The sequence below is a fragment of the Malurus melanocephalus genome, unplaced genomic scaffold, assembly GCF_030028575.1.
Source record: "Malurus melanocephalus ecotype Western Australia unplaced genomic scaffold, MMel_1.1 scaffold_31, whole genome shotgun sequence".
NCBI lineage: Eukaryota > Metazoa > Chordata > Aves > Passeriformes > Maluridae > Malurus > Malurus melanocephalus.
In genome coordinates this window covers 372,941-398,732 of record NW_026623263.1, presented here as the reverse complement: position 1 = coordinate 398,732, position 25,792 = coordinate 372,941, and the positions used below count along the sequence as shown (strand labels likewise).

The 25,792-nt window shown below is 38.1% G+C and overlaps 1 protein-coding gene across 2 annotated transcripts in view; it reads right to left on the bottom strand.

Annotated features, from left to right (window-relative positions):
* Positions 1–25,792, bottom strand: part of TNPO1 (transportin 1) — a 68,580-nt gene that overhangs the window by 42,346 nt on the left and 442 nt on the right. Inside the window, exons 2-4 of one of the 2 annotated variants that reach the window (XM_057363775.1) lie at positions 8,883–9,065; positions 8,598–8,711; positions 5,852–5,927 (exon numbers count right to left, since the gene is read on the bottom strand). In XM_057363775.1, the coding sequence (XP_057219758.1) occupies positions 5,852–5,927; positions 8,598–8,702 (181 nt within the window). In that variant the 5' untranslated portion in view covers positions 8,703–8,711; positions 8,883–9,065. Of the gene's footprint in view, positions 1–5,851; positions 5,928–8,597; positions 8,832–8,882; positions 9,066–25,792 lie in introns of those variants that run through there. The other variant, XM_057363776.1, reaches the window with a different exon arrangement.

Genomic DNA, 25,792 nt, shown 5'->3' with positions numbered 1-25,792 from the left:
AGGTCACATGGTTTGTGCAGCTTGGAGGAGACTGAGGGGAGACTGCATTGCAGTTACAACTTCCTCATGAGGGGAACAGGAGAGACAGAYGTTAATCTCTTCTTGTGGTGACCAGTGACAGCATGCAAGGCAATGCTGTAAAGAGAAATTGTGGCAGGGGAGGTTTASGTAGGGTATCAGGAAAAGGTTCTTCATCCAGAGGGTGACTGGGCACTGGAACAGGCTCCTCAGAGAGATGCTCACAACASCAGCCTGACAGACTTCAAGATGCATCTGCATAATGCTCCCAGGCACAAGATGTGATTCTTGGAGGAATCCTGTGCAAGGGCCAGGAGTTGGACTCGATTTACATTATGAGTCCCTTCCCACTCAGGATATTATATGATTCTACTCCTTCCCTTAGCATATTTATGCAACTCAACTATAATATTTATGCACTGGTTAGTAAAAGTCAGTCTTCTTACAATTCTTCATGTATCTGAAGTTCAGAAAAAAATGTTTTGTTGTTGTTAAGTAGGACACTCTGTATGGTGAGTAGCACTTTAAACTGTAAAGGCACAGACTTGACTTCTGAATGGTAATGCAATCAGATTATCTGCTTGACAATTATTTTCATACATTTAATTATTTTGTGTTGGGTGACTTTACTGGGGGAAAGTGGTAGGGGAGTTTTTGTTTTAATTTATCAATGAAAGCTTCTGAATTACTTTTCTGGATTAATCCTGCTCATTAAAGATGCCTTCTTGAAATGGGTAGCAGGCAAATTAATATGTAATTTCCCATCATGGTCTTTTTCTTGCTCACCTTCAAGATCAACATGCCAAGAAAACACCTAATGGAACGGACTCATGAAAACTCTCCAGATAAAGTTTAAATTTCATGACTCATCAAAAAACATTCACATCAAACCCACATGACCGTTTTGGATTCCAGTAATATCTTATAAAAAGCTGTTTCAAAGTCTATGTGGAAAACTAGATTGATGTGSAAAACTAGATTAATTATTAGTGTCATGATTAGCAGAACATAAATTGCCATCTGTGAAGAGCTCCACCGAAACAAAAACRTGAAGGGGGAGGGCGGGGAAGGAGTAGGGTGGGGACAGGACCTGTCGCCATGGTAATGTTCCAGGTGAAAGTAAAGTACTCTGAATGACTAGGTCACATCAAGAAGAACAAGAATTGCAGAGACACTGCTCTATCTTCAATTGGTTTATAAAAATCTAAAGTATTTTGGAAATAAATTCAAAAGACCATCTTTAAAGCCTGTGACAAAAACAGTACTAAAGCAGTGCTCCCAATTTCAGCTCATTTATGTTCAGAGTAAAAGATCATCTCAAGAACTATGGTCTTTGACTACTATAGCCTTACACTACTGATTGTGACCACCAGATAACATAATACTAGAGTTCTCATGGGTGGATGGTGCGAAGAGTCAGTCACTAAAGCACCACAGCAAGATGGTGTAACTGCAACAGGACAGACAATTGCAGTTATACAAGCCAGCAGAAAATATCAGAATCATTATGCCCTTGTCTCAATATTTTCTGGTTCGTGTAGGTCCTGCTCAGAGTCCAGTGGACAGGGGGAAAGACAAATGCGTAACTTTACTGAAACTGATTAAAACTAATCATGTCTCACTGAATAACAATGGACATATTTTTTTATGATTTAGTGCAAGCCACATCCATCTCCCATTCACAAACTTTACGATGCTGCTTGGAATAAAGCATGGTGTAAATCTGGACCGAAACTAAGCAGAAACATCGGGAAGTTGATGAAATTGTCTTACAACAGGACAACGAAAATTAAGAAGGGTGCTATTTCTGTCTCTTTTAGAGTAGAGGGAGAAAGAGATACATAACATTRATTTACAAGAGGCATAAACACAGCAGGTTTTCATACAGGCAGCCTTAGAAATTTCATCATTATGGTCAACAAGGTCTGAAAACAAACTCAGGACATCTGCTTGCAGCATGAATTGCTCATATTATGACATCTGGAGGTCCTGACTTGTCTCAGGCTTCAGATATCTGGGAGAAGACCTTAAACAGAGACCACAACTGCTCTCATCAAGACAGCCAAGAGGCTGAAACTAGGAAAATACATTCCCATACTTTCCTTCAAAGAAACATACTTGGACTAGGGATGCAAAAATGCAAACAAGAAAGGGGGATTTAGACACATGACTTGGAAAAAGGAGAAGCTGCAGTTAGYGAAAAAAAGCAGAGGCAGAACTGATGCTTCCATGTAGCACTGGACTGTTTCAGTGAACCACACATAAAATCCAGAAAATTATCTGAAAAGCAGAAGCAACATGCATACACTCCAGGAAGCAAATTATTTAGAGAATACAGAAGATCACAGGATTTTGAGCTCACCTCCAAGGACACTGGAAGAATAAACCCACAAACGCAGAAGCACAGGGCAATATCACCATATTATTTGTGAGGTTTTTTACCTTCCAATCCAAGAATAAACAGCTACACTAACAGAGCCTATAAGTCGTATTTTCATTTAGAGATAAATAAGCAAAATGACACCTTTTTCATTCAGATATTTTTCAGTTAATCTGGAAGCCATTTTACCTATCTAAGGAAGATCGCTGAACACCACACTTCATGGGAAGTACACTCTAGAGATCTGCATCTTAAACTTTAATGGCTTGGGATCTTATTTTATTTCAGCTTGCTTATGGTCTCACTGAATCCTGTTTCCTTAATCTTTTTTAAATTGTGGTATTTTCAACACTGGGGTTCATCCAGATTCACAATACTATCTAGAAATGCATATTAACTTTAAAATAATCAAAACAAACATAAAAATCCATCTGCCCCAAAAAACCAGAAAACCAAACCAACCAACCAAAAAAAAAAACCCAAAACAACCCAACCCACCCCCCAAAAAAACCAAAAAACCCCAAAACAAACAAGCAAATAAAACAAAACAGAAAAAAACAACAAAAAATGAAACCCAGAAAAATAAGACAAAAGAAATGGAAGTGCTTAAAGCTTGGTCCTTTTGTAGCAGCAAACCAGGCCACATATTTTCACTTATGAAATGGTAGCAGGGCCCAGGAAGATCCAAACTTAACAAGCTTTGACAGGGCCCAGAAAAATTTAAAAACAAGATCAAGAAAACCTCTACTAACATTTTGGACTACTACAATAGATCTTAAATGAGTAAGTCACAGGCATTCAGAAACAGAAGCCGGATGAAACTAAGACTAGAGGAAAAGAAGTTAACAGTTTTTTCAACTGAATACTAATTACTAATAACTATTACTAATTATTTTTGTGCTAAACCAAAGCAAATTTCCTACGTTTTCCGAAGTATCTTAAAGGCAGGATTCAGTGACAGCCGGTTTTGCAAATAAAGTTTCTTTGCAAAGTTATTGCCCACAGAGGAGCCCACACACTCAGGTCAAAGATAAGCTTGTGCAATCTTTACTGAAGCAGGATGGTATTATTTAATGCACATTTTAACCAATCCAATGACATAATTACTACATTCAGGGGCTGTCACCTAAATGTACCCTTAAGCATCATTTTCTGGGCAGAAGTTTCAAGTACAGCAAAAACGGAATAAAAGGTTAGTTCCATCCGCTATCAAACCAAGATTTTTTCTCATGGACTATCAAAATACATTAATTTTTATTGAATAAGCTATCACAGATGTTGTAAGCCTATTTTCATTGTTTCTTCTGCTGGGATAGTATGACCACAACAAAAACTTGAACTTCTAACACTATGAATACCATGCTTTGGTCTCTGGCAAGGCTGTAGAAACAGCCAAGAGAACCTGCTACAGGAGAGAAAAAAAACAGAATGTTTTCTCTATTGTACTGAAGACATTTACCTACTGGGATGAGTTCATCACATCTTCTCCTACTGGTGCAAAAGCAGATACAAAAGTATTGTAGCTGCTGACCAGCAGTTCTAACAGTCTCATTACCTTACTTGAGCATGAGGGAAAGTGAAGGGCTGTTGGTTGGATTCAATCCAAATCCAATCAACAGTCTTCTGCCATTCTTCATTAGTCCTACCCAAGCAAGACAACCGGATATTTAGAATTTGGCAAAGACTATGAAAAACACCAACACCAGACCTGATTATGGTACCTTCAATATTTTGCAAGTTTCTGGAAATAGAAACATAAAGTTCAAAAGTAGTTGCTTTGGACAAAAGGTTATGACCCTAAAAATGTCATGATGCAGGACAAGACATCACCAAAGTAACACGCTTTTCAGCCTCATGAAAGACCTGATACATTTGTGAGAGGCACCAGCACAATCCAATTCCAAACACCTTTCCCTGCTGCTTCTTCCCAATTTGCTTGGCCCCTCAACCTGCTGGAACCTGCTTTTTTCCCCTCATWTAAAACAGCTTTACACAACCATTTTGTAACAGTTAGCACCTCCAACTATCAAATCCACAGAGGTTGATGTGGTTAAACATTAGAAGGGAAAAGATGACTACTGGATAACTGAAGTAGTTCTATAMGGAAGACAGATTCTGACACATCACTGAATACCAAGTATCTGAGAATCCAGAACCTCAAGCTCAAGTCGTGAATACAGAAAGGAAAATTAGCAAGTTATGTTAGCATCAGAAAACAAATTGCTGGACAAAAAAAAAAAAGAACTGAAACATCCGCCTTGTCACACATCCTTTGTACAGACTCCATATCCCACTACTGGACTTGCTTTGTTTTTCATTTTTCTGGTATCGTGTACAGTATAAAGGACACGGTATACCTACACTGGTATCTTACTCAAAGCTTCAGTATCTGGCTGACTCAGGCCTTGAATACACTCTCAGACTTAAGGTACTCCCCCAAGACTTTACAGATTATTAGGCGACTTCCTACACAGAACATAAAAAAGCATTGAGATATACTCTAGTCTTCTAAGACAAAACTATASTTTCATCCTCCTCTGTTTCCCTCTTCCAGAAGTAAGCCACTACAACCAAAACACTAGTTAAAACGTAGACAAATGTTCTTGACAATTCTTTGAATGTTATAGGACCACATATAAGTAAWATCTAATTCAAAGGGAAAGAAGCAAGCATTCACAAATGGACATATGAAACACTAGAAGGCAAAAAAGCACTAGTAGCAAAACCTTAGAGGGGAAAAACCCTAGTAAACAACTCAAACAACTAAACACAATTATTACGAACAAATATGAAGAAGACAGATGTGCTAAAGTTGATCTTAAAGCAAATTTCCCTTCTCTACAGAAAAGACCTTTCATGCACTCTGATCACAAAGTAATTGGCTGAATTTACCAACTGATAGTGGCTACCCTCTATGCCATATACAGCGTGTACTGTAACATCCATAAGAATAAAACGATTTCTAATTGTATTTTATTACAATTAAAACTTCAGAATGAAGATTATGACAGACATCCTTGCACAACTCCAAATATGTAGCCTTCTAAGTATTTAGCAGTCTCATTACTATGGAGATCATGATCATAACTGAACTTAGCAGCATGTTATATAATGTATATAGTCATGATTCATCAGTTATTCCACAACTTTACTGCAGTCCAATAGAGGTATGATGGTCTAACACTTCTCAGATTTCTGAGGACATTTAGAATGGATTCCACTCTAAGGCTAATAATATAAGTACCAATAAGTTATCAGATTTTTTTCCTCAAGAGACTCCTGAGTGTGTGAATTCTACATGRCTAGAGAGCTCAGCCAACAAGCAAACTGACTAGAGTCAGCGTTTTATTTATTTGAAGCTAAATAATATAAACCTTTCCAAAAAGGTAAAAAAAGGTAAAATAATGGTAAAAGGTAAAGGTAAAATAAAATCTTGCTATTTCAAGAACTTACCTTCAGACTTCAACTTTGTGAGCACAAAAATCAGGTAGTTGTTGAAATCTGGATACTGATTGAGTTGTTCTAGTTTCTGAAGAGATAAACTGTTAAGGAAARCGGAATCTTCACGTACAACAATTATAGCTTTCTGGATACAAAGATGGGTATATTTGTAATGTACTGTGACACCACTTCAACCRGCTGTGACTATAAACTCACAATATACAGAGTATGAACAACCTAAAAGCATCTTCTCTAATTTTCTTACTGAAGCAATACCCTTTCGCTAGGGGGAAGTCTAAAAGAAACAAAATCCACAGAGAGACATAWTATTTAACAGATCCTTCAAAATATCTGTAAAACCATATCATCAAACAGGCAGTTAAATACTGCCAACAACTGTGCATTCAAATTARCCAAAAAGTATCAGAAAGGAGAAGAAAGAACAGAAACAGGAGTATTTAACAGAAACATAATGAAAAAACACTTTATTGGTCTAGGAAATGAAGACTGGCTCTTAGACCACTTTTCTAAACAATTTCTTTACCCACCTGACTTTTTCTTTTTTATTCTATGAAACATACAATAACTTAATTTGAAAAATATCAGAAATCCTACTTATATGTAACTTTACTAACAAAGGATTTTAGCTAACCTGTGTTCCCCATTTCACTGAATAGACATCTAAACACCCAAGTGTGCTAAAATAGCATCATAAAGAAAGAGCATTGCAGAGTTAACACACAGTTTTGGGGATTTTGCTACAGAAAATTGCAGACTAAGTGTATTTTAATTTTGAAACCATTACCTCTTAATCACTATCATGCTTGGACATGCTGCATTCAACAATACAATCATCGCTTTTTTTTTCTTTTTTTTTTTTTTTGTTGTGTGGAAACAGTCTCAAAGGACATGCACAAATTTTAATTTTTATTATAGGACATGGCCTATCAAGTTGTAGTAGATCATTTTCCCAAACTGATCCATTATATACTGCTTAAACTATCCKACTTCTCTAACCTTTCTAAGCCAACATATGAGGACCTACCAGAAAGCACAGGTACCAACACAGCCGTTTTCACTGCCATTTAAACAGAATTTCAATCAGTTGACAGGACTTTGGTCCAATCAAGTTCTATCCATCTTCAAGACAGACATCACCACTTATATTGGCCATCCTCCATATATGATGCTATAKTTCAAAAACCAAACCAGATGTTAATTAACTATATGAAGCAGTGTTTTAAAATGCAAGTTTACACTGAAGTTACACTATAAACACTGCTCCTATAAACACTTTGGAATTTCAAACACTGAAGAGCACCGATTTAAGCTTGGGGCATTTTAAGAACACTAGTTCTTCAGACTCTTCTGTTTACAATTTTTCAAAGAAAGGAATAATGTTTTAAAAACCTGAAACACAGCCAAAAGCACAAGATGATCAAGATGAAATTGACCATCACCTTTAAGACAGGAGCAGAAGCCTTCCYGATCTTCACTGCATTCGCTGCAAAAGTTTAGCAGTGGTGCAAATTTAGCTTAAAGCTAAACTCCTAAGGTAATATAAATACATGCACACATATATTCTTACCTACTTATATATTAATATATATATTTATATACATATATATATATATAACTTATATATTAACAAATTCTGTTGCTTTCTGCGCAGACCTTCAATAAATTGCCTTAAATAAAAAGGGGCCCATATGATAAACTCATCTCCTTCACAGAACTTCAGCACTTCTAGATATTTCAAAGCATTTATGACTACCTCAAGGAGCAGGAGACAATAGATGGGGCCTTTAGTTTTCAGGCCTATGCTTCTATTAGTCTTAATTTAAAATGTTGCTTTCTCAATCCTTTCTCCTTAAAACCTTGCTACAATCAAGAAAGAAAGAGGCGGGGAAGGGGAGAGCAGAGGGAGGGAGAGGGCGAGGGTAAAAAAAATCCAACAATCCACAACACTAACACCAAATGTACTGCACAGCAGCACAAGAGGCCACATACTGTAAACCTCCCATTTTTCGTGAATTTCAACGAGCAGCGTTTCAGGATCAGGATTCTAGACAAATAAAAACATCCTCACCACGTAGCAAAATGCGCAGTGTCAGAGCCAGCAGGCCCACGAGGGCGCGCAGGCAGCGGCTCTGTCAGCGGCGCTACCCCCACCAGCTACAGCTTTCACCTCGAATCCCGGCGCTGGATTACTTCGAGAGGCCCTTGYTCGCCCCCTCTCTGCCGCGGGGATGGCGGGCACACCGCGCGGGACACCCCCGGTSCCCTCGCCGGGACTCGCCGGGCCGAGGCCCCGTTCCCGCCCGACCGCCCTGGGGGCTGGGCGGGGGAACCCCAAAGAGCGGCGGATTTCGGCGGAGATGCGCSAGACCACAGGCTTTGAAAATAAATTTAATTTTTTGAAAAAATTTGAAAAAAAAAAATAGTCATCCAACGGCCAAACCCAACGCGGCCCTTGGTTCCGGGCTCGCAACAGGTGCCCAGTGCCCGGCGGGTRAAGGCGGCCCTACAGCCCACAGGCCGCCTCGGCGGTTCAAACGCCGCGCCATGGCCGCCCGCTCCGACCAGGGCTCGGCCCCCAGCATTGCGGCGGCTCCGCTGTCGGTTTGGGCCAGGCAGGGCAGGGCAGGCCCGGCTGCCGCAGCGCCGGCCCCGCTGCCGCGCAGGCCACACTCCCCCCGCCCGCCCTCCGCCGCCCCCGGCCCCCTCCTGGGGCCCCGCAAGCCTCGGCTAAGGATACTTGTTGCACGGCTCTCTGCGTGGTGGTGTCCGGAGACTGGGACTCCTTAAGCAGCTGCAGGATCTGCTGGAGCCCCTGCTCGTCGGGCTTCCACTCGTACTCCATCTTGGCTGTCTGGAAAACAGACAACAGGCGGCCGCGGTTGGCGGCGCGGCAGGCCCGGGCGGGGGCGGGCGGAGAGGAAGGAAGGCCGGGCCAGGGAAGGGGCGCGGCAATGCCCGGTTCGCTCCGGCTCTCCTGTCCTTAAGAACCCCAGCAGTCGCCGGATGGACGTAGGACACCGACCTGCTCCCGCTGCCTCTGCGCCGAGTAAAGACTGAGTCACGGCGAATTTGTGATCCGGCCCGAAGAGCCGCCTCGCGTCCTGCTGGGTCCTAGCGCCGGGCACGGCTCCGCCCGCCCGGGCCGCCTCGGGGCCGCCGGCGCTGCCGTCCGCCTTTCCCCGGTGCGTCCCACAGTGTCAGGAGCCTGCGGGCGACAGAACGCGAGCACCTCAATCCTGGCCGACGTGAAATGGGGCGCCCACGCCGCCTACCCGAGAATAGACAGAAACCTCCAGCGAACGCGACAGGCGAGGGGCGAAGCGGTGCCCCGGGCCCGGCCCAGCCCAGCCCCCTAGGACAGCGCCCGGCAGCAAATGTGGACGCTCCCGTCTTCCCAGGGAGAAGTGTGGGCGCGAAAGCAAACCCCGGAGTCACGAACGTAGTAGTATCTGCTGCACTTCTACAGTCATTTGGTTGAGTACTGAGCAGATCTCAGAAGTTTCCGATTCCACCTGTAAAGAGTGAACGGGACGAAATACGCAGGGAAGGAGGGCAAGGCTGGGGCGCGCAAACTCAAAATGCATTACTTTTAATATCTACTCTATCTCAATCTTAGACTCAAGATAGATCAGGGGAGATCTCGGGTTAAAATTAACAATTTAGATACATATTTACATAGGTATGTATGTAAAATACGCATTGCACATGACGTAGTTACTTTTCTGTATTATACGTATATTAATGGGACAAGAAGAATATATGCTGTTTAAAACTGGTATAAAATGTGAAAATGGAGGCCAGTAATGCCCTGCTTTTTTATAATCTTTTTTTAGTCACTGTGTTTGTAAGCATCTCACTCGACATGAAAACTWGTTTCTACTACTTCTGCTGCAGTACAGAATTCAATTTGATCATTTCACATCTCAACCTTAACAACTCTTCAGAGGTATTGAGGACAGGGAACTACTGAKTCCTCTGGGTGAAACCCAGGTAATTTGCTGTGTGGCTCTCTGTCTCACCTCCCCAACACTGACTGTCACCCGTCCAGTCCAAGGTGCTAAGAAGCAACTTGAGCCAACTTTCCTTCATTACTATGTGATGCTATTTTTGAATGACACAAAACCAGCATTGCATTGTCTCCAACAAAACAGCAAAAGAAGCCATCATAGGCGATAAGTGGTGTAGTGATACTACATATGTGGATAGTGAGAAGGGTATTTGATGAACCAGAACAGAATGCATACTGGAGTAAGAAACAGAGAAATATGCCGAGACATATGCTATACAGCATAAAAGATAAAATCAATAGAGGACAAAAACAGCTTATAAAAAAAACCCCAGAAATGGGATATGTTTATTAAGCTCTTCTTTTTAGCAACTGCTGTAGTTATCACAGGACTTTCTGGGACACTACAAAAGCTGAGTACCTCTTGAGAGTTTACCACACTTAAACAAGATGAAGTCAGTAAAGCAGGTACATAAAGACATGCCACCACTTACTAGGAAAAAACGAACACAAGATTTACATGAGATTTTTGTGATCAGGGTGAATCTCCACTTGTTTCCCTCTAGTATAGGAACATGTCAAAATGAAGAATTTTGACGCAGATCATTAAAACTGATTTTAATGGCTCACACAGTATGGGCAGGAAAGATCTTTGTAGAGATGCTTGCATAGCTGGAACAGATGAAAGCTKAAGTCCAACAAATCAAGGAAGAGCTAATGTGGGCTTCATTCACCTAACTGTGCATACCAGTAAGGTTGTAGAAATTTAATTTTTCTTTGARTCTTCTGTTCTACTTGACTTCTGTCAAGTTTGTTTGAACTTGATTAAAATGAGCTTCAAAAGTTACTATTCAGAAATTATGACACAAGGATTGGATCTGTCTAATATTATCAGGAAACCAAGTGTGCTGAACAAGAACACTGAAGATCAGAAACAAGGGAAGAGATCAGAAAGGAAAATCGAGAAAGGAGATCAGAAAGGAAGGTTCACACTGCAGCCTGGAAATGGGAAGTGAATGCACCTCCACAGCGAACAGTAGGTAGAGAAGCATGCCATGGATCCATAACTAAGAAAAATGTAGGTTTCCTTTCCAAGAATGTAACTGGAATTCAAGTCTAGTAAGAATTTCCACTATCTGCAGTGGAAAGGACAGAAAAAGGCCTACAAATTGAAGCATGAATGGGAGCCTCTACTGAAGACCTCTAGTGGACACATCCAAGTGCTTTAGATGATCATCCTCCAAGACAGAAAAGAATAATTTATGAGACCCTATTAAGATCAGATATATGAAACCTATATGAACCCAAGGAGGAATCTATCTCTAGACCTTCAATTTTTGCAAGGAAGCAGAAGTCAAAATAACTTGACTGAGACAAGAAGAAAAGTTTCAGGTTGAAAGCATTACAGAAAAAAAAATAGTTTATTTCTGCATGCTTTGCATTTATTTGTGTATGCTCTGCCTTTTTTGTTTTTTATTACCTGTTTTCCCCAAGCAAGAATCTTCTTGTATAGAAAGAAAATCAGAATGAATGTTAGATGAAGTAGCTGAGGGATGAACACTACCCACCAAAACTCAGCCTGGTTCATCCCACTCAATCAGCAAAATGCAGCAGAACTAAAATTGACTCACTTCATCTGTATATATTAACATTACAGAAGTTCTCTAAAGACAGAAGCCTTGCACAAATGCTGCAAATAGAGAAATTGATTTCTCTRTTATCCAGACTTCAGATGTCATGCACTAGCCATAAACCACTGTTAYCACAATGTGTAATACTCAAACACACACAAAAACCAATTACAAACCCAAACACTAACTTATATCTTTAATATATTTCTCTCTTCATGGAACTTTCAGTTTTCTGCTTAAGTATCCACAAAAAGCCTGCAAGAATTTTTTTATCTTCTTGACAACAATCTCTTCCGTTTGTCTCTCAGAATTCCTCATTATTTCAGGCTGAAATGACAYGTAAGTGGCATACAAGGAAACAAAAGGAATGGCTACAATATGTACCAGTGCTAAATGATTCAAAATCCAGTAACATAGAGAAGTAACTGAATGCATGAGAAAGGTTTTGATTCTTGTTCTTCCTGAGGTGATTAATTGTTCACTCCTGAGGTGATTAATTCAACTTTCTGCAAAGTGTCCTTCCCATCACATTAGAGTGCATCTGGTGCTAGGTCAATCTCTCTGTTTTTCATTATGTTATAAACAGATACACAGGAGCTAGGACTAGAATCTGTTTTCTGATCAGCAACATGTATTACTTGACAGTTGATACTCAAAACACATGTAGACAGAACAAATAGGAGATTCATAATAGAATACTCACCCCATCCCTCCAAAGTCTCAGTGCACTTAAGAAACAGCAGACTGGTGTAAATCCCTCCCAACAATCAATCAGAAAAGAGACTGAGATCTGCACTGCTAGGAAGATGTCCCTCAAATGCCACAGTCTCCAAGCTGTACTTTTGGAAAATACCACTGCCAGTGGTTTTGAAACTAGTATCAAATAATTACTCTCTAATAAAAATGAGTTCTCAAAATAGTACTAACTTCAGAACTGTTAAACAGTTTCAGCCACTTTACCCTTTAGAAAAATTTCCCCATTCTTTGGTTTTATTCCATTGGTAATAGTGGATTTTTTTCTTTTTCATTTTGAGAAAATTCTGATAGCAACTGTCCTGTTATAAAATTTAGGCATTAAAACATGTAATACTGGTATTTAATAATGGTAATCCATCAGTCAATCCATTGCTAAAATCCAGTCTTCTGAATTTCCACTAACTGCTATAGTGTCTCTCTGCATAGAAGGATTGCATGCAGAGAATAAATAACTGATACTCCATAACTGCTTTCTCTGTAAACCCTTTTATGTCATGAGTGATGTAGATGAAGCAATGCAGAAAAAAAAAAGCTCTTGTAACACAAAATAAATGTGTCTATGTGAAGGAGCTCATGCAGAATAGCTGTTGTTATACTATTTTGCAATACCCTGTGCCTGGAGACATGTCCTAAGCTTTCACTTAAAAAAAGTACTGGTAGCCCTCATATGCAACATAGCAAAGAATCATTCATTCTAAAACATTTGGTGCAGTCTGAGTTCAGCCATATGATACAAGATTAACATTTATTACACAATTTATTTCATTAGTCTAAACAAAGAAGACAGTTTGACCCTGTGAAGCACCAGAGAGGTTACTGAGGAGACTGATGTGAAGTTTGAAAGGATTTTCTCTTCCTGACTGAAAAATCTATGAAATTATTCTTCCATTTTTCCAGAGCTGATTGATTATAAGGACTGTTTAAAACAAAAGCCTGAGCAAACTTTAGAGAAATATTTTTAAGAAGGGATCTCAACATTGTGTTGAATCATATAAAAAAATGAGCCAGAAGAGGCTGTAAGCTTACTGTTTTCTAATGCAACACTAACCAATTCCACTATTGCAAGTGTAATTCTGTTGAGGGCAGGACTTTGTGGTTAAGAGTGGCACAAAGGGTATTAAGTTGCCAAATACAGGAGTGGAATCTCTTCCTGGTAACTAAGGTTGCAAAACCCCTCCCCCATTTTTTAATAGTTCTTCAGTGTCACATTGGATGACAAAAGGCCAAGAGGAAAACGACTTAGCAGAARATAAAACAAATTCAACATACAATCATAAGCCTTGGACTAAAGAAAAAGGTTCTGTGGAATGTACCAAACTAAAAATCTGTCTCATCGGTAGGGTTAAGACTATCTTAAAAAATAACTTCCCCCCCATCTCTGGACAGAATTTCTTCTACCTGACAGGAGTAATTTGACAACAATGTTCAAAGCAGCAAATCTATGGGCTTTCAGGTAAKATAACTTCAGATCTGTGTACCATTAATTGGCCTTTGTTTCTTACTGTTACTCATTCTCTCTGGTCAGTGGATCTAGGGGCAATATAAGAAGCTGAAGAAACAGAGAAATTATGTTCACTTTCTACCCTCCTGAGACAATTCTAGCTAGAATTACTTTTGTCTGATGTTGTGTATGAAACTAGAAATCATGTATGTGTATGAAACTATGTCGTTAGCTAATAAAGCTAAACTCAAATTTCCTGAAACACTGGCATTTCAATATTTGAGTCAAATAAATCTGTAACGTGATTTGCTGTCTGTGGAATACCATCAGTTTGATGACAGACTTTTTCTGATCTGTCTACAGTTACAATAACATATCTGCTCATGAAATCTGTTACACTGTTGCCTGTGTGAAAGGGAGAGTTGTTCTGACTCATTATTGTTGCGGCCATCATCCCCGATTCCATAGTTTCTTTTCCCAAAGGTGAGAAGCAGTATTTCTTCTTGCAGATAATGTCTGTAAAAGCCTGCACTGTTGAATACCATTGAACAGATGAAATAGCACTCAGGATAAACTGACAGCCTGTAATTCTACTCTACAGACAGAAGTACATTCCCTCTTTATTTAATGAATACCTCTGCTTCTCATGCATCAAATGACCATACAAGAAAGAGCACAGCAAAACAGTTTCCACATATATGTAGGTACAAATTGCAGATAAAATGGATGACCAGCCTCAGTATGCACTAATATTTCTTGTTTTGTAGAACAAATTAAGACTTAATTCAAAGAAGTAGTAGACAGTGCAAAACTGCAAGATCTCTAGATTTAAAATGCCTTTGATCAACTAATCTAGACAAGGATGCACTATCTCTTCAAATGTGCCACTATGACAGGACAAGAGGAAATGATCTTAAGCTGAGATAGGGGAGATTCTGATGTTAAAAAATAATTTTCACTGTTAGGGTRGTGAAGTATTGTAATAGGTTGCCCAAGGAGGTGGTGGAGTTACCATCTCTGAAGGTGTTCAAGGACCTCGTACAGGGTGATGTAATTAGTGGTTCAGGGGTGACAATGGTACTGCTAGATGGATGGTTGGACTGGAAAATCTTATTGGTCTCTTCTAATCTTGATGATTCTATGACTCTATGATTATTTAATTTCCACAGTTAGAGATACCAAGTGGAAAAATAGTGCTAAAGTGCTAAAGATTTGTTCCACYGTAATCACACATGTTGGATACTAAAATGATAGTTCGTGATTTTAATGCTGGTCAGAAAACAATATGAAACTGAATGGAGGGCTGTTTGAGAAAAACATCACTTCCTGATTTTGGGACAGAAATACCAGATCTATCAGTGAAATCTAAAACAGTAAAAAGAGTAAGTTGGTGTACAAATGCAGGAACGATTATTGAGAATCTTATTTAAATCTCTACTGTCAAATTTCATGTCTGAAATCCAGCATGTGCTTTGTACCAGCTTAAAATTCTTTTAATCATAATTAAAAAGGGGTCAAGTGCATATGAACCCTACTCCACTCCCTACTTAATGCATACAATAAGATTTCTTTCTCTGAGCTATAGGAGGCAAAACAACTGGTATCTGCTGGAGGATTTTCACTGAACTTCAGTTTTTCTAATTGGTAATTCAGGCTTCCCCAAGATGCAGATAAAAATCAAAATGATGCACAGCTTTTGAACCTGTTTATAATGATAGAATGCAAACTTTTGAAAACATCTGAGAAAAGTACCAGATATAACTTAAAAACAAAGTTATGGCTGAAAAAAGCCATATCCATGCATAAAAATTAAGACTATGAGGAAAGAGATGCAGTCCCTGAAATTCTAGCATTCACTTTCTTTCAGTTATGCATTCATTCTTACAACTAATAGAGATTAATAAAAATAAAGAAACTAACAGATGCAAGATTTCTATTTTGACTTATTGCATGCTTGAGAAGATGGTCCTAGCCCCTGCAAATCTTGAAAGTCATACAATGAGACACACCATGGTACCTGTTCCTCTCACAATGGCTCAGCCAAGACAGAGGGCTTTTGTCTGTGCCCTGGTGGCATAGGCACGTGATAAACATCTCTTGCTCCTCTTTTTCAAATACGTTCACAGACAAAGTCATCTCTGCTACTAAAACCAGCAAACGACAAGGAGAGTACACCCCATCATGGGACAGTGCCAAATTTGGGGAAGTTCTTAGCCTGAAAAGAATGCATTCTTCCTTTAAAATTAAATTATTCACAATTATTAAAAAAAAACTTAATCTAATTAAACGGTGATCTGTTTTTAAGCTAATTTTGAAAAAAATCTGCACCATGATGAACCAAAATACATCAGTTCTCCAACCATTGTCAACATGTAGGCACTTATAAACCAACCAAGTTTAGTACAAAATATATATAAAGCACTGATATATCCCCCATGAAACAGTTCACTAATTTAAATTCCTTTTTGTACAACACCATCTTAATAAACATAAACAATAATAATACTTTAGTGTGTAAAAATTAGGAACCTCATTAAGTAAGAAACAGAACTTGTAAAGGTGGTGAAGACCTTTTGCTAGTAGAAAGAGGTAACAAATACAAGTCAAAYAGTATTTTTATTTGTAAGTATGTTTTGATGCCTAAATGAGGTAAAAATGATCTATTGTGGAAAAGAAAAGCTAAATTAAAACCAAACACAGAAAAATTAAACCTTTTGGCCTTCCAATTTAAATTATTAAAATTATTTTACATTGTCTTTTCATAGTAAACCCACTGTGAAGAAAACAACAGTAAAGAAATGAGTACAAAGGATGTCTCAAAAAACTGAGAAGTGTCCTCTGGAAAGCCCATCAGGCATAATTAGGAATTCATTACAGGGTTCAAGGCAAAAATKATATTGGGAGCTTTAAGAACTGATTAATCAGGATTAAGTTTTATTTTTACTTCTTGACAAAATACGTTGCATCCCAGGATACACAGAATTCAGAACCACACACTCACCTACCTTCCTCCATCTTTTTATGAACACTCAATGTATTTTAAAACCTCTTCACACACAACATGCACTAAGACATGCAAGTGTCACTGACACTACCACTGTCTGATCTGTCATTGGTGACAACACTGGTGCTTTGGTGGTACCTGCAGTACTGACAGCGACAGTGTGGGCTAAACCATCATCACCAGTCATCATAATAGAAAGTTAGTGTATTGTTCTCTGTGTAGCTGATTAATTTCCTTACAKAAGTGAGTGGCTTATCCAAGGTTCTTAAAATGTTGTTGCCTCAAGGAAGTGGCAGTATTTCAGTTTCTATTAGTCCCTGCATATCTCCAGAAWGCAGATATCTATCCTGCAAAGGCATTAATGGATGAAGTCTTATAAGAGCTGGCAGGTACAGAAGTGGAAGACTCAAACCTTCAGAAAGAAACTAGAATTCAATCCTTTCCAGTGAGCCTTTCTAATCTCTAATGTCAGATACATATTCCGAAATTACATCCTCATGGAAAAGAGTGAGGAAATAATCTGGAATGGAGCTCCCCTCAAAAAGGGGATGTGATCATTGGTGAAGGCAGTCAACTGCTCCAATCATACACATAAACAAAAGGATGATACCCTAACCACYCTTGATACTCTCTAACCTTTGATTAGGGATGATACCCTAATCAAAGAAGCAAAACTCTTAAGATAAATACGCAAATACGACTTACTGATCTTAATGAAAATGCTGAAAATGACTGCACTTCCTTGTTTTTCAAGCCTCAGATGAACAAGGGAATAAAAAAAATGGATAAAGGCAGAGGTACTGTCACCSCAAACTATTCCTGCATCTATATACACAAAGTAATTTGCAGACACATCAAACCCAATGTTTTTGCCTTCTCTGAAYATCAGTATTTTCAGATAGTAAGTAATTATATGAGTTGAATTTATTATTGTTTAATATAACAAATGGTAGTATGATCCAAGTGCTTCAAGATTAACTCAGCAGAAATTTTGTGAGACATCTACAAAAGAACAGAGAAATGTCTGTCTTATTAAAGACAGATTACTAATTTACAAATTAAAACAATATTAAAAATTCCTAAAGAAAATTTCCAGTTTTCATCTGACCAAAGCAATAAAACTGACTAGATATTGTGGCAAGGAAAGCAGCATAATCTTAGGAGTGAGTGAAGACTATTTCAATTAATAGAATAATTAAATATCTAGTAGAAATGGCCAATGGAAGAATGCTTCAACCTTTTCAGTTTAAGCATATTCAGTCATATTCTAAATGCTCTTGGAATCTGAAGACAGAGGTTTAAGAGAGGTCTCAGACTTCCAATTAAACAAGATATTCAAGTTGCTATAGTTTGAAGCCAACAAACATCACASAAGAAAACCTAAAGAGTTCTTCTACACAGATCTTCATGGCCGATTCCAACAATGGGTGCTAAGAGATCACTGACTAATTACAGGTAGAAAAACAGGTGGACTAGTTAAAAAAAGGGACAAATAAMGGAACAAATTTAAAAAGAGTAGTATAACCATTTAATTCTTACTATATTCTCTCATTTCTATCCTTGCTTTTTGAAAAAGCCTTCTCACAACTGTAATTGTAAGATCAGTTTTGAAGCGATATCAAAGCGTAAAGGAAATTGCAAGCAAGTCTGAATGCAAGTAATTCACCTTACCTAAAGTTCCTGTGCTGAAGAGGCKACATTGCTATTTCCACACAGAGAGAGATTGTTATTGTGCAGATGAATGATCACATAAAATTCCTTGGGCAGTTAATGCAGCTTTAACCATCCTGCCATGAGTTCCCTCAGCAAATCTTTTACCGCTTTCTGGTTCTGCACCATTTCAAGCCMAAATAAGAAACATTAAAAACCAAAAATTAAATTAAAAATACATTGTTCAGGTTAGAAAAGTGAGATAGACTTCAAGAATCAGAAAATAGAAAAATTTAAAAATATAAAAATAGATGAGGAATTTAATTCTTACTTAAGTTGTAAGTTTTCAATATTTTAATCATTTAAATACTTATATCTTTGTGAAGGATATCAGAATGTACCTGAATCAGAGACTAGATCCTATGATCAGTTCTGTAGTCTAAGTGATACATATGTAAATTAACTCCCTTAAAATGCTAACAAAACAACCAATACAAAATAGAATATTCAAGGTCTTTAAAGGTTTGGGTTTTTCTTTTTCCCTTAAAAGAAAAATTTACTTAGTGGAGAAACTGTAASTTAAAATAATTCAGTCTACCTTAAACGCACAGGTAATTCAATAAATTGAAGGCCACTTAAATACKTTTTTAATAAAAACTGGTGGCAAAGCATGTCACCAACTCCACCAAATAAACCTGCTGGCATTCTACACATCATCTTTGTCTCAAAATAGTAATGCAACCACTACGTAAAACATAAAGCTATGAAGAGGTGAAATCAGAGTAAAACAAACTAAACTGTCTATAGCCAAKAAATTAATTAGTATGTCTCCACTATATAACAGTTCTCATGCATTATCATAATGCAGAATAAGAGCTTTTTTCCCTGTTAGTGATTTTGTGATAGTCACCTTGAGGATCAATTAATTGACCTGCACCATGCTTTCTCATATGATACCCTTTAAAACATGTAATGCAAAAGGTATTCCAAGATACTTTCTTCCCTTTCTCATATTTTATGTGAAAATTCTCCTTAGGTGAAGTGTCCACAGAGATCTTCAGTCTCTCTCATAATTTTCATTTTCCCTGTATTTGCTTATTGGAAAACATTTATCTTCTGCTTTGTAATTCAGTTGTAAACTGGATGCAGGAAAGCTGTTTTGTTACAGGCCTGACATGTTAGAGCCTTATATGTGGAGCTGCTGGGCACTACCATAACTAAAAACTAAGTATAAAATTATATATTAAATTGCAAAAAAAAAAATCTGCATAACATGGCAGCCAAACTTTTTTTTTAACTTCTTTCAAATTATCTCCAATAACAAAACTGTCTGACAATGTACTGGTTTGAGAAAGGTGTCACATACAAATAAAAGCACTTATAAAACTTGGTCTTAAGAGCCTGATGGTTTAATGATGAGTGTTAAAGCTGTTCAGCATGGATAAAACCAATGTTGGTTTTAAATTTTTCAGGATTTCAAAATTGAACCTAGAAGTCTAACTGAGGAAAGCCRAGGTCAGTTTCAAACACACTTATAATTAAATTAGCATAATCTTAAAGGACATTTGTATAATAAACAGTTTTCTCTAATATATACTTACTGAAAATATAAACAGGACAGCTGAACTTTACTCAAGTAAAAATTTGTTTGCCCTCTTTCAGGCCTATCTATGACAGGGCTGAAGTAAATAATCTATATAGTACTGTTGCAATGGAGTAATGAATTTTATTATCTTACATTGATATCATCTTCTGGAGGACCCAAGGATTAAACTGTAATGAAAATATTACACTATATCTAACCACTCTGAACTTGAGGTGCCTCTTGTAAGCTTCACGGAAGACACTAGCAGGGATGTTGCAGAGTTCAAAAAGCATATACTGCAGCATCATTTCTAGAATACCTTCTGACAGACATAATATTTTATCACATATAATCAAATTCTCAGATTATTTATCTATTCTCAGATTATTATTATTCTCCTTATTTATCACTTTCTTACACTCAATTCTTACACTTATGATTTCTCCTATTTCCTATAATAAAACAAGGGGAAGAGGAAAACTTGAAGAAAAAGATAAATACTGTTTCTATTATTTTTCTTCCTACCTGTAGAATTTCACATTGGAACCACAAATATACAAGTATCACATTTTATTTGTGAAAATAGCAAGTCAGATTACCAATAAATCACAGGCCAATATTTAAAAACTCTATGATAATTTAAGTTCAACTTGAATACTTCACACAATTCAGGATAGTTATTTGTCTCCAGAGGTACACTCTTTCTCCTTCAAGAAATAAGTGTGATAAACAAATTGTCCTTATGTTTCATTAAATCTGCATTATTTCTGAATCAGAAACATCCAAAGCAAGAACTACAATGAGTTAATCAAAAGGCAGCCACTGCTATCTCATTTAACCTWAAAAAAAGAGTGTCCCACCCTAATGGAGCTAAAATTATCAAAGCCTCACTATGATCAATCTATCACAAAAGAAACAAAGAAAGGACAGTATCTTCAATTCCTGCTGATTTGCAATCTCATGTGCATACAAAAATACATACTTTTAAGTGGGAAAATATTAACAAATGCAGCTTCATACGTTCATTYATTTTCTCGTATCTAAAAGAAATACTTAATCTTTAAAGCACTGTACAACAATTAATAAAAATAAAAATAGAAACAAACAAAAATATCTACCCAACAGCTGAACTCTGTGGTAGTTACATGTAAAATTAACTTAGATTTCCCTCACCAGCATCATCTTGTCCACCCCACATCTGAAAAGACTGCATATGGAATTAGCAATCAAAACAAAGCATATCTTGAAATGTACACTGCAAATGTGAGACACTATGAACACTGCCAATTGCACTAACTGTATTTAGTTTTTGTTTGCAATTTTGATTCTATGTAATCACCACGAAATGTATAAAACCACTGGAATGGACAATGCCTAACCTAAGATATGATTCCTTGCTAAACTAAAAGACATACTACCATCACAGATTGTAAAATATATTTCAAATACTCACTGGCTCAGAAAACCAACACAGTTATCYTCTGGGGAAATGGGATTCTCCAAAAGCAAAGAATTGTGAAATTACAGTGTGCTACCCAGTTTTTAGTGGCAAAACATGAGACTAGACAGAGTCATCTATAGATATATGGAAGATATTGGAAGGAGGGTGTCTAAAGTAATTTGTTAATGTGACCAAATGACAAACTAAATTCTTACATATGAAAGGTTGAAAGATTTTAAGACATAAAGTTAACTGAACATATGGTATACAAACATACATATATTTGCACTTAGGGCATACATGCTCTCTAAGTTAGAGAGAACAATGAAACATTAAGCGTTTTTAAACCAACAATTTCCCCTCATCAGCTGGCCCACTTTCATTCCTCTTYCAAGGGACTCCAAAAGCATCTCTGCTTCAGACACCAATGTTTTCAGCCAGCAACGACTGCTTTCACACACAAAGAAAGCAATTACAAGAGTCTTGTGTTCTTGTTAATGTGATTCATTCCCTTTTGTTCAAAAGCTCCCATTCAAAGCTCATCTTGCTTGATTTTAACTGCTTTTCGTGGGCCAGATTCAACAACTGGAGCTTCCATCTCTTATGCCAAATCCATCTATTTACATTACACTTAATGGACTGTAGTCACTCCTGATTTCCAGACATGGCTTGGGGCTTGCCTGCACAAGAAAGAATAATTTATTTTAATTTATGGTTGGCATTTTTTTTTCCTGAGGAAATGATTCAAGTAAAACTGATGTAAAACATACTGAAATCTCTGTTTGGATTTTTTCTGTATCTGTTTTTGATTTAGCTTATCTAGTAGAAAAAGCAGATCTGTGCATTTTAGGYTGTGATGAAAATTACTGTTGCCTTCCCACACTTGTCTGCTACCGACTTTTCTTCCTTGTCTATAAGAGGTAGCCAAACTGTAGTGCAGACATCATTCATGCCTGCTTCCATGCTGCATTCATACTACAGCTTCTGAGTCTCACTGCTCCTATACAGCCAGCACAGCAATGGCCCCCTAGCCTGCACAAAACCTGTGGGAACAGTCAGGAACTACTGCAGACACCACACACATTCAACATGATGAACAGATCTGCAGTCCCCACATAGATCTGCATCTTCAGTTCAGGACAGAAGAGGACCAAGAGATGGTGCAGTAGGAGGAACAGGATTAAAGAGGTACATGCATATAGGAGAATCAGGGGAATYCAAGATTCCACTCTGTTTTTTGCTGGAAGTGAAGATTGAAGATTTGGGTATGTGGAAGAGATAGGATGTGAATGAAGTCTGAAATGAAGAATAAACTTTTATGGGTGCATGAACAAGTAAGAAAGGTTAAATGTGAGCATTGTAGAGCAATCCTAGTTTGAATGATAGGAATAAGTAGCAGGGAAGTTGGGAGAGGAGCCATAGATGAGACTCTGGTTTTGCATGGTTGGAAAAGCCAACCGTGACTCTGGATGCCAAAAGTGACTAATGACGTTCATAAAACTGCTACGTTTGGGAACTCCTGGTCTGTACTATCTCACTATGATTTCTGCAAGCGTGTGCTTTTTTGAATTCTAACACAGTAAGTTTTCCTACATCATTGTACCTCCTACTGCATCTTTCCTATTCTCTGCCAAAGCCATTTTGTCTTGCCTTTCTTTCTTTGATGTATAGCATTAACCAATACTTAAACTAATGCACTTAGTCCCAGGTTCACCATAAGCAGCACATTATCAGGGTTTAGGATCTCACAATGGCTTGCAGAAAATGCTCTACAAAATTAAATTACTTAATAGGAGAATAATTTTAGAGTAATTTTCTGTTCTATCTAAAGGTTTAAAAACAAAAAWACTTTCTTTAAACCCATATTTTATTTGGTTTTATGCCTTGAGATTTGACTCACATAGGCACAGACAAATATACAAACTCAAAATTTCAAATACATTCAGTACACAGGAAATTAACAATTGTTTTTATTGTTTAAATTTCACTCTGGAGCCTGGTTTGGAAAGGAAAGCCTCCTAAAAGCTACAAGTGACATTTGGAGGTTTATTTCATTATATGTTATTAAAAAATGCTGTATTCAAAGGCATGCATGTATACATGCATGAATATGTACAGTTTCATCATGTACATGATAGGTCACATACATAAACCAAACAACAGGGGATCTACACAACTATATTTTTTGTCAATGAGAGATTTTAAATAATTTCAGTATGAATTGTAAATGAGCRAATGTATGAATTTGGTATGAGCGATATTAATGTATTTTTATACATGAATATATTATTTATATGTACAATACATGCAATAAAAACACTGCATAGTATATATTTGAAATCTATCAGTATCTGTAGAAAAACTACCTAAACTATCCAAATCAAAACTATAGCACAGTGGAAAGCAGTGGATTTGGTGATTGAAACATACTGTTGTATGTACTTCAAAGCTTGCAGAATTTGGAACTGAAGAAATGTGTAAAATTAACTTCTGTGATCAAAACTGATCACAACTACAATATATTTAAGGCATGAAAGTAATGAAAAAGCAATCCTACTCATTCAAAAAAAAATCCTCCCTGTTTCATGACACTGCCACAACTTGGTAACAGCACATTGGTCAGTGTGTACCTAGTTCACAAACCTGTACAATTTGTTCTATGACACTGACAACAACATTGGGTCCATGAAAAAAAGATCTTTATTAATAGGACATTTCAAAGATAAAATGTCAGTCTTTATTTCAGCCCCCGCTCTTTAACTGGAGAGATTCTGAATATCAGCTTTGATGAAGAACTATACTTGGCCTTCTGCCACCCTCCTTTGTAGCCATAGCATCTTGGTGTGCCTGAAGTAGGAACAGGATAAACCCCACCACAGCTCCACCAGTCTGCCTAACAGTTCTGCCTAACAGTTCCGTACATACCTACTACCTGACTAAAATGTGACTCCATCCCTGAAGCTAAAAATTAAGCACACATATGTGCTTTACTGAATACCCGCATACAAGTACTCCTAAACTGGGTTCTAAATAAATAAAAGAGAAAAGTGTGTCAGATAATCCAGTAAAAGCCTACACTCATAAAGCCATTATTATGTTATTTTAATCACCCTGTCACAAAGCATAGCTCAATTTAGCAGCTGTGCTTATACCTGTATTAGTCAACAAAACGTGTCAATGTCTGCATTCAAGAGTCATCATGGTCCTGAGTCAATATGCATCCTAACCAGAGCCCTCCTCCTTTACCACAGCCAATAAAATGTTTTTGTAATCCTGTTTTTGCATCATAACTATTCTTTTGTATTATCCTGCTTTGAGTATAAGCTAGCTAGATCTTGAAAATATGCATTCTTAAGTAATTTTGATCATACAGAAACTACTCCTATTTGCAGTCACTTTTCCTCATTCCTCCCACATATCACTCAAAAATAACTACAATTCACACAGCAGATGTAGAATGAAGACTTATGGGCTCAGTTTGCAATTCTATCAAGGCTCCTTCTAAGAGTCTGGGCATATGACTATTTTTCCTGTTCAATTACTCATGAACAGAAGGAGCACAAGTCAACTTTTTGTTCAATGTGTTTKGTAAGGATTTAACCACACCTGAGAAGTGTTCGAATGCCACATTAAGGACTACCTAACTGTGCAAGAGGACAAGCATACAAGTTAAGAAGCTGCGGCGGCCTGAATCAGAACAATCACAAGAGCAATCCTCACTGAGGGAAGATTTCTCAGGTCTTGAGCAGAAAGTCAAGTGAGAGGAATTATTACCTTCATAGCAAAGAGGTAAGTATCTTGAGGACTAAACAAGCCTTTAGTACCAACGCAGAAAGAGTTCCTGTATCTTGTACAGTCACTCGACAGAAGGTTCACCAGTTCCACTGACGGTTTCCACCGAGTACCTAAATTAAAAACCTTCCTATGCAAACTAAAGTACCAGATAAACACGAGATTTCTCGCCTCTCTAGTATTTCGCAATAAATATTTAAAACCCCACCCAGACAAATCTGYACAGTAGGGACCCGCATGCACGCCAGAAACCACGGTAGGAAATATGGCCCTTCCTCTGTCCTGAGGCGACTTTCACTTTCCGGCTCACTGCAATGCTGTGGTGACAGCGCCAACAGTGACAGCGGGAGTCGCCGGGGTAATTGGGGGTGTGGGGGGGTGGCTGTGTGTCTCGGGGGTCTGCCTGGACCCCAGGCCCGCAGGTCCCACCCAAGTCGCTGCCTGCCCAGTCTCACCTGTTCACACACACCATCCATGCATGTATCCATCCATCCATCCATCCTCCACCCATCCATCCATCCATCCACCCACCCATCCATCCATCCATCCATCCATCCATCCATCCATCCATCCATCCATCCATCCATCCATCCATCCATCCATCCATCCATCCATCCATCCATCCA